This window comes from Pungitius pungitius, chromosome 17 (assembly GCF_949316345.1).
Source record: "Pungitius pungitius chromosome 17, fPunPun2.1, whole genome shotgun sequence".
NCBI lineage: Eukaryota > Metazoa > Chordata > Actinopteri > Perciformes > Gasterosteidae > Pungitius > Pungitius pungitius.
The window spans coordinates 10,483,862-10,493,203 of record NC_084916.1 but is presented as its reverse complement, the minus strand read 5'-3'; the positions used below and the strand labels follow the sequence as shown (position 1 = coordinate 10,493,203).

The following is a 9,342-nucleotide window of genomic DNA, read 5'->3' as shown; positions in this document are numbered from 1 at the left end:
GTTCTTAAGGAACTCTTGGATAAAAATAAAACAAAGTAAGAACTCAACTGCTTTTGTTTTCTTGCAATTGGATGATTTACATAGTAATGCTATCCATACAAAAACAATTATTCAGTAGTAGGAATGCATCTAAATGGAATTGAAACACATCAATTTCTTAATAGAAAGTTATTGATTTAGGCTAATTAATTATGCGGTTGTGGCAGTAAAGAGAAATTACTACACATCTCACCTCTCTCTGAGTATCACAACTTATGAAACTAAAACTAACAACAATTTTAATTCAAAGAAAAATACTGTGGTGTTTAAATGTTGTTTTCCATCACAAAAACTTGCCTGTTCACATTCAAACATCATTGTCTCAGTTGATTGACAAGCAACAGTGTTCATGAGCAGAAAATGTTAGTTCAACTTCGCCATCTTCTGGCCATAATTCTCCCTCTCCCGAAGACCCATTCTAAATCACCTTACTTGATCTACATTTTCCACCAATGCTGAAACAATATGAGATTGATTTAAACATGCAGATCAGTGTAAGCCACACAGATGACTCACCAGTTCAGTACATTGTAATATTAAAATTTAGCATAATATAACATAAAAGAAAATGTAAGAGAACATACAATACTGAACAAAACCAACTCTCTAAGTGAAAACAGGAGCAGTTCAGATCAAGATGTAGGCACATGCGGGTGTAATTGTTTCTTTATCTTGAGAAGGCTGGAAATGACAGTCTTCAGCCCTCAAGGATTAATCCTCCAAATCTCAGTTTTTAAACAGCACTTCAGGGTAATTTCAAAGAAAATCATTTACAGCATTAGCTGAGGTTCAACAGCATCATCATTGTTTTTCATTCACAATAAAAGGAATATACTTGCACAAAGAACTGAAGCAAATTCTTAAGGAAAGCCCCACACAGAAAACATTTGTTGTGCAGACTGTGATTATCATGTGCATATGGGACGGTCTGTTCTAGTTTTCTTTAAAATTGGCTTAACACAGTGACTCATTCCCTGACCGGCACCATAAGCACGGGAGAAGAGCGTGGCGGGGAGAGCGTGCACGCTTTTTGTGATGCACTCTCTCCTTCACCTCACGCATGCATTTGCAATGGCACAACAAGGATGCAGCATCCCAATATCTTTGGATGGAGACATTATGCAGGTGCTTTCATTGTAAAGTCACCAAAATCGACAGTCAAAGTCCTGCAAAGTTACGAGCAAATATCATCCGCACAAGTCTGTGAATCACCGTCCCGTCTTCTGGTGAACTTTTCAAAGCTCCGGCCGCCATCTGCTTCCTCACAGGGATTTGGCTTTTCTTCATCTTTCATCACACACGTTCTCAGGTTCGGCGTCTCCGCTGCTGTTGATGTTGACGGGCTGCCCATCCTTAGACAACGCACTTGCCTCTTTTGATGCCCTCCTCTTGGACTCACGAGTGGTTTGCTGTGGGAAGATGTGAGAGTTTTGAATGTCACATCATCTAAATGTCACCACACTGGACAGAGAGCAAATGGGAGACAGTGCCCTACTGAGACCCTTTGTCACTTGAGTGGAAGGTTAAATTAATAAAACACAAAGATCAATGTTTCTCTCTTGCTGAAAATGTAACTTTTAGGTTGTTTTTTTTAAGATTGATTGATTTTAAGATATTTTTTAATTTAAAAAATGTATTTTTTAACAATGATGTATTTAAAACATGCAATTGTCAAATTTAAAACTTGGCATTCATCAATTTACTGATTCCAATAAAGTTGGAGTTTTATTCTGCAGAGCAGCCTGACAGAAGGAATTTCACACCTTGCATATGAAACATACAATGTCAGCGGAGAGATGTTTGGTCTCACAGCCTGTATTTCCCTGAGTGTGCAGAGATAGAGGCTGTTGTTTGGCCAATACCTGCTACCAGTGACACCTACATCACTCAAGGAGCGTCTGGGTCTCCTCTGGTGGTTGGAACTGGTGGACGTGAGGGCCTGCTTCCCACACTGGGTGCCTGTGTTCACCATCCTCTTCTCTCTCAGGCTGGCCTCCAGAGCTTTACCTTTGGACAACATTAAGGGTCTTGATGATCAAACCCCGTAGATTCTTGCTTCATACAACACGAAGACAATAGGATAAATGCAAGACTGCTTTTACAAGGAGTTAACATCTGGCAGCAGAGTGGTTCATTTAGCTTTGTTGTGCATTGTTTTCTCACGTTCCATGCATTGAGAGACGATGCAGGGAAAACGCATGAAACGGAGGCGGGGGCTCTTACTGTTTGCTACTGGCAGAGAGGTCTCGACGTCCGTATTGGTGAGCCACGTCGATTCCGTTTCCCTGGTCCAGCTCTCATGGTACCTCGGCTCGATGATCGCGTCCGCCCGACTTCCTCCACAACCCATCGGGACAATCATCCACGGCAGGTGCGGCTGACACGGGCTGAACGCGGCTCGGGGTCGTCTCACGACGGCCGCAGCATCCTCTCCCGGGTCTCTACTGCGGCTCAATCCGTGGCTCGGTCTCCATCGTCGGGCTGCGGTGCTGATGTTGACGCCGCTCTCCACCGACGGCAGCTGACCAGCGTCGATACCCACCAGAGCTACCTGCGTCATCACCAAGTGCACCCACTCTGACCGCTGATAGGCTGCGAGGGATATCCACTACGTCACCATCGTCATCACGCAAATGTGCGCCGAGTTGCGGGTTAAGCGTCTGCGAGAATAGGATTTTGTGTTTATCAATGTACAGAAAGAAATGCAATATTGATTCATGTTTTATTAATTGATATGGGATTAAATAATAATAAATATTTAAGTAGTCGAGAAATGTATACAAAACACTAAAAAGATGAAAAAACACTAAAAGCTACAGAGCAGAGAAAATGTTCTTCATAAAAACCGTATTAATGACTTCCTTTTTATGTATATTATGTGGATTAATAAGCTTTTGTTGTTTTCTAAATATGGTACTTATCTTGATCCAATCCGTAGTACAACCGTGTCAAACGTGACTCAATAGAAAATCTTCTTCAAATATTTGTTCTGATAAACCATTTGTTTTCCAAATTCATTTTAAAAATGGTATCCATGGTTTCCTTCATATACTTTATTCTCTTCCTAGAATCGTTAGTGATTTCGATGTTCAGCCTAAAAACATCTGATAATTCCTTAAAAAAGTACAGTGAGCCAAAGACAGTTATGTTTCCCATAGAATATTTATTTTTAACATTTATTTTAAATATGTGGTAATTCTTAGTTGTACTGACGATACAGTATTTGCACATAGACCCGTCATGTTTTTTTTCTCCAACTTCTGATACGGAAATGATAAGAGCACATAATCAGCAAACCTATTGCTTCTTGACACCGTAAAATGATCCGTTTCAGCATGTCACAGGATAACAGCTTGGTTATGGGGGGGAACACGATCCACATCTACTTGTAAACAGATATTCCTTAAATGGAGCTAAGACATATCACTTTCAAAAACTAAACAAAACCAAACAAAACCATATTCACTGAGTTTAAAGGCTTCAAATAAATACCATGTTAAACATACATATATTTTCCTCCCCATATATGTACCGTTTGTGTTGCTTTTAATAAAGTAGGCTGAGAGGAGAGCATGGAACGACGAGAAAGAGAAAAAGGACAAAGAGCACAGCCCATATTTGTCAAGTGCATTAGAACAGAAGTCCAACAACTTGTTCAATATGGACCTCGGAATGTACCAGGAGCATCACAGAGAAAAGAGGCTGCCAATGAAAACAGGAAAATCAAGGTGGAAATAATCAAAGGCTTGGGGATGTGGGCATGGCACATCAGAACACTAACGAACAGATAGTGAGATGATGGTAAATGTATCTAGACTTTGAAGTCCAGCAAGTTGCAGTCAATCTTGTAGTAAACATAGGGGTAGTACTCCTGCTGGCTCAGGTTCAGCCCTGGGATGTCCATAGCGGCCTACAAAATAATAACACACACACACAAAAAGTCTTTTTTTTGCCTGCTTTTCTGCAATAATTAAGTGTCAAAGAGTGCGTGAACTCACATCGATGATGGCAGCGCTGCTGTCCAGGTGTTTGTACAGGTCGGAGAGCACCTCTCTCAGCTTCTTCATGTTCTTCTTGTTGGGCTGCAGCAGCATGGCCTGGAAGTTCACTGGCAGTCCATATCTATTGAAAACAAGACAGATGTCAGTCCATCTTACACAGGAAACAAGAACAAACAAATATTATATTAAAGGTTTTATAGATTTCCAATGTATGCAAAGAGTGGTGGACTGATGCACTTCACTGAGGTTTCATGCTGCTGGGTCGTCACTTGCCTTAAGACTGATTCCACAAACACACGAAGGGCTTTTATGTGAATCCATGCAATGAAGGCTTCGCTGAAATTCACTTTCAGCCATCGTACCAGAGGCCCCTGGGTGGATGGAAAAGGCATTTTAATATTTTCTGACAAAGAATGTATAGTTGTCAACTGTCTGAAATTCCCAATGTTTTTAATGGAATTGTCGGTGTGAATTAGCAGTGAGAATGATTGCAGGATTATATCAAAGCGGTTTCAGGCTTTCAGCCACTTTGTAAAAAAACCTTTTTGCTTCTCCACTATTGCTAAATATGCAGAAAACAGCAGCCGTACAAACTGTTTCTTCTTGTCAGTGGACAAACGTGTCATCTCTTCTTTGTCGGCCTTCAGCTCCTCCTCATTATACTGGAAATCACGCACCGTAAACCTAGTACAGGACACCCAACAATCAGCGATCAATGTACAAACACACGACTGAAAGGGCTACATACAGACACATAATACATTCACACTGATCCCAGTCATGCTAATTGGAGAAAGTGTGTCAATTGCTAGCAGATCGAGCTCATAATAGAACGGCAGTCTTTTTTAGAGCATAACAAGCCAGCTCGTGTGTTACCAAATACGTGATGCAACAATGAAGTGGCATTGGTGACATTTTATCATTACAAAGACACAAAAGAGAAATATAATGTGAAATCCAAAACCAGGATCCCTCAGGGGGACAGGGGGGGGGGGCGGGTAAAACAGCTCAAGAAAAAGATAATAAGAATGTACTTGTTTTCTCTGGCCTTGTGCTTGAAGTCGTCGATAGCCTTCCTAAAGAGCGTGACACTGAACAGACCGCTGTCGTGGTCCTCAAACAGCAGCCTGGAGGAGAAGATGGAATGTGGTAATCTCATATTCCTGGACTGTTTAATGCCTTTGCTCGAGCCCCATTGAGGAAAAAAATACCACATTCATTAAAAAAGAAACAAATGTCAAATACACTTTGAATAGCCTGCATATTATTTAGTCTAAAGCTTTCTGTTGTTTAAAAAAAAACAATTTCAGATGTTTTAAATTCAGATGTGTCACAGAAAGAAAATTGTCTTCTTTATTTGTTGACTTGTTTCCTACGTTTTTCAAAGGAAACTAACAAAACAAGGTAGCTTACTTTGTAGAGCGTGGCACAACCATCTCTGCCAGGGTCTCATACGTCTTCTGCCAGTCAGCATAACCTGTCCTGGTTAGGGGGCAAGCAAACGACAACAGCAATGTATTTTACATTTACAAAATACCTTCCATGGCTCATACCAACACTGATAATTCATATGAAATTTGACCATTTCCATACTCTAAATAGGTGGAGATAAAAGGCGGAAGAAGCCTCTGGTACACCTACCATTGGTGACTGAAGTGTAATTATTTTCTCTGGGTGTGTTTTTAAATGACTATCAATGACTATCAACTACTCCATAAATGGCCCCATGTATTACACATTTAGATATTGATGTAACTGTACTTACTTTTGGACAACCACCAGCATGGTAATGAGGTACTCAGAGTCCACGATAAAATCCTCTTTCTTTACTATGTCGGCCAAACTCCTGGTCAACAAACTCCCTCTAAAGGATGACACATGCAGCGTGCAACTTGAATCTTTCTCGTAGAGCCACACAAATACTGTTATTAACAATGTTTGGAGTCCAGAGGTATTGTACAAATTTAACAAAGCATTTTTTTTTTATTTCAATCTTGTCTTCCTTAGAGTTGAAACATCAAGGGGTGACATTAACTTTTGGAATCTACGGCAGGAAATGATGGCAGCTCAGAGAGGGTGTCAAATATATAGCGTTACGGCTGTTGAAGTTAATGTTATGGAGGAAACTGAAAAATATTTACTGTGATTACTGTTTGTAACTGCTGTGTGTAGGACAAGGAGGACATTTATACATGCTGCCATCAAGGTAAATATTACAGGTGGACTAAATTTAACAATGACCCGCTGTACAGGAAAATAACCAAAGCTAGTACAACCCAATAAATTGTAATAAAGCTAAAGAAGTGCCACAGTGTTGGGCTTTAGTCGACGCAAACAAGTGATAGACAACAGACGTTATTATTATTTTATAACTCACGCATTCTTCCTCTCCAAATTTTGCAGGTTTCCCTTCAGGTTGTTGTAGGCGGAAGCTCTGGCCTTTAGGTCATTGTCTATCTGACTCGCTTGCTAACAATAACAATAAGAAGTGTAATAAGCATACAAATATGATAAATATATGATATACGAGAATAAACAGACATAATTGTTTCTTCAGTGAGGATTATTTTCCGCACCAAACATATGATACATAATAACTACGATTGGATCACCGGAAACATCGAAACAGCAGATTTTTACCTTGGAGATGATCTCAGAGATGTTTTTCAGCGACTGTTTGATCGGGTACTTAGCCATGTCCCACTGAAATCTGGTGATATAGGTGACCAGGTCCACTGAAGAACAGATTAAACTCATCTGCATTACTCAGACTTAATGATTGTACATTTGAACACACAAGCATGTATAACGCCTTAATTTGAAGTGAAATAAAACAACACTGTTTGTCCAGTCAGTTACAAGTGAGAAAACGGCATTAACCTCCATTGGCGAGAAGATTCTCCTGGACTTTGTCTCGACTGTCCTCCAGGACATCAGCCATGTACTGAGCGACCTTCTTCACCACACTGAAACGCAACACGGGGAATAAACACAAGAGAAGCAACAAATGTGGTTTTTGGTTATGTGAACAATTGTCTCCTGCTCAATAACAGATTTTACGACCTCTTCCTGCAAGGTTTTAACACCCAGAGGTTTACCTTTCCACAAAGGTGTCTAGTTTAGCCAGTTCATCGGACAGACCCACCAGGACATCCAGTGTTCCGACCTGTTAATAAGAGGCAAAACACACAAAAATATTAACAATAAGAACTCCACAAGGCTACTTGAAGGTGCAATATCTTCAGTGGGGAAAACACATGGATGCTGCGTTTGACCTTGAGATCGGGGATGTTGAACTTGTTGTTAGCGGAGAGGTTGTTGGTGCGTGTGGTGGCCACCATCAGCTTGTCCCATGTCTGCTGGCACGTCTTCTCTCCCGGAGCAGAGATCAACCAGAATTCTGTCATGGCTGTGGGTGGAAGGGAATGTCCGTTTTGATGTATGTGTTTGATGAAGTCACTGAGGAATAAGAGAAGAAGACAGAGTAGATCAGTAGAGCTCTGGCAATGGTGCCAGGGCATTTGTTTTGTGGTCAACTGTGACCTCCTGAGAAGGAGGGAGAGTAGGAAGAGAATTGGGATGATGATGCGTACCACGAGACGGTAAAAATCATTCAGCCATCTGAATTATTACTGTTCAGATCATTTACAACATGCTAGATATTCCTTTACAGCTTTAAATGTATTTAGCCGTTGTGTTTAAAATATTGCATTTCGGTGTTTCTTGCAACAGAAACTTTAATTACTTGTATTTGGAAGGCATTTGATGTGCAGATTGTCCACAAAAAAAACATTCCAGTTTTGGACCGGTTTAACAGTTTCTGAAAATCTAAAAATAATGTTTATAAAAGTAGTTGAAATTGGCTCATCCTGAAACTGTGAGATTTAAAGCTCCGTGCATTTTACTTACCAGAAATACGATATTATACATGATACATTAACTTTGCATGATGTCAATTTCAACTCTTGACATTCAAGTTTATTGTACATATTACTTTAGTACCTTTACCGTTAACTGTAACACGTGACTTGTATTTTATTCATTATGTTAGGTACGGAGTATTTTCACATGCCTTTGTGCCTTTGAGTAATGGGTATGAATACTTTTCCACCACTCTACAGTTAGAGGACGGATGTGTGAATATCATGAATCACAGCCATTTTAAGAACATGTTCCTCTTTTGACGTCTATTTAGCTTCTGATTAAATAACGTCCTCACACAACCCTATGATTGCAACATGTTATGCTCGTATACGTATATAATGTATTGTAATCTAGACACTGGTTGTTGCAATAGTAAAACTTAGCAGAGACTGGCCTCCGTGTCTGCTTATTGTGTGTCATGTGATCAGTTTATACAGAGGACATGGTAAATGCTGACCCTCCTCCTAACTAAACACCATGAACAACACGTGACCACGGGATGCTGCTCTTTATGTTGGACCGGTCCGTTGACCATTCTCACATTTTAAAATCGACGTATATTAGCACCTGATTCATGCCTGTAAAAATCCCCGGATAGCGCACTACCGAAACGAGCTGGTTGGCATCGCGGTCTCTCACGACGTCATTCATCGGTACATTTCCGTGCTCACCTTTGACGTCTGTGGCTTTAGAATTTGGTCCACGCGGCGAGATTCAGTTCAACTGAGTCAGTTTCCCGTTCATAGCGCAGATAACAAAAGCTTTTCGACACAAAGTCACATCAACATAGCGTTTCAGTCGTAGTCAGCTGATCGGGACAGTTGTTGTGCGTCTGCGCAGCGGGTGATGCGCAGTGCACGGCCTTCACGTGACCATCAAACCCGTGTAAGATTCAATGTCCGGACATAAAAAACGGAAAGATTAGCTGTTCAGTGGTCGAAGGCATAATGTGAGATTTTATTTTTTTTAGTACAAATGCAGTGTAGTTTTAGGTTCTAGATCCTCCTATTAAACTTGTAAAGATGCAGCGGGACGGAAACTAGAAAACCTTTTTTTTCTGAGACTTAATTTGTTTGCTTCATATTATTAACACAAGCATAATATTAGTTATGTTTGATCACATGCTCTACGCTTTGTTTAATCAAGTTTTGATTATTTAAGCCGCTTTGATTAAAAAGTCACTATAGTATTTTTGATGACCATTAAATGATCGTCAAAGGTAGCATGTGTGTTTGTGTTAAGCATTATCATTCAAGCTATACCACAATTATACAATTTTTTCACTAAAACCAATTACTATAACAATATTTCAGGGTTAAACAGGATGGTATGCCAGCAGACACTTTTTTTTAAAGAATAGCCGTTTTTCATGGAAAAC

The 9,342-nt window shown here is 40.2% G+C and overlaps 2 protein-coding genes across 3 annotated transcripts; both read right to left on the bottom strand.

The window, feature by feature from the left end:
• Positions 1 to 39: 39 nt before the first annotated feature.
• Positions 40 to 2,609, bottom strand: si:ch211-215i13.3 (uncharacterized). 2 transcript variants are annotated; one of them, XM_037474143.2, is made up of 3 exons: positions 2,263 to 2,609; positions 1,902 to 2,046; positions 40 to 1,448 (listed from the first exon to the last, which is right to left on the bottom strand). In XM_037474143.2, exons 1-3 carry the CDS (start codon positions 2,597 to 2,599, stop codon positions 1,214 to 1,216), a joined length of 717 nt encoding a protein of 238 aa, XP_037330040.2. In that variant the 5' UTR covers positions 2,600 to 2,609; the 3' UTR covers positions 40 to 1,213. The 2 variants fall into 2 exon arrangements, with proteins under 2 accessions (XP_037330040.2, XP_037330041.2); XM_037474144.2 differs by having other exon boundaries at positions 1,922 to 2,046; positions 2,263 to 2,601.
• A 573-nt stretch (positions 2,610 to 3,182) lies between these two features.
• Positions 3,183 to 8,818, bottom strand: atp6v1c1b (ATPase H+ transporting V1 subunit C1b). The gene is made up of 13 exons (XM_037474914.2): positions 8,636 to 8,818; positions 7,316 to 7,499; positions 7,139 to 7,206; positions 6,921 to 7,006; positions 6,681 to 6,775; positions 6,418 to 6,509; positions 5,806 to 5,904; positions 5,454 to 5,522; positions 5,075 to 5,167; positions 4,631 to 4,724; positions 4,314 to 4,411; positions 4,038 to 4,161; positions 3,183 to 3,949 (listed from the first exon to the last, which is right to left on the bottom strand). Exons 2-13 carry the CDS (start codon positions 7,445 to 7,447, stop codon positions 3,851 to 3,853), a joined length of 1,149 nt encoding a protein of 382 aa, XP_037330811.1. The 5' UTR covers positions 7,448 to 7,499; positions 8,636 to 8,818; the 3' UTR covers positions 3,183 to 3,850.
• Between the last annotated feature and the right edge of the window lie 524 nt (positions 8,819 to 9,342).

What these genes read in the sequence shown, in the direction of transcription:
- si:ch211-215i13.3 (XM_037474143.2), bottom strand. Translation starts at nt 2,599, where the DNA reads ATGACGCAGGTAGCTCTGGTGGGTATCGACGCTGGTCAGCTGCCGTCG. An exon ending in CTCTCTGCCAGTAGCAAACA is followed by an intron (nt 2,047 to 2,262) that starts GTAAGAGCCCCC and finishes TGTTGTCCAAAG; the next exon opens with GTAAAGCTCTGGAGGCCAGC. An exon ending in GTAGGTGTCACTGGTAGCAG is followed by an intron (nt 1,449 to 1,901) that starts GTATTGGCCAAA and finishes ATCTTCCCACAG; the next exon opens with CAAACCACTCGTGAGTCCAA.
- atp6v1c1b (XM_037474914.2), bottom strand. Translation starts at nt 7,447, where the DNA reads ATGACAGAATTCTGGTTGATCTCTGCTCCGGGAGAGAAGACGTGCCAG. An exon ending in ATGCTGGTGGTTGTCCAAAA is followed by an intron (nt 5,523 to 5,805) that starts GTAAGTACAGTT and finishes CCCCCTAACCAG; the next exon opens with GACAGGTTATGCTGACTGGC. An exon ending in GTTGTGCCACGCTCTACAAA is followed by an intron (nt 5,168 to 5,453) that starts GTAAGCTACCTT and finishes CTTCTCCTCCAG; the next exon opens with GCTGCTGTTTGAGGACCACG.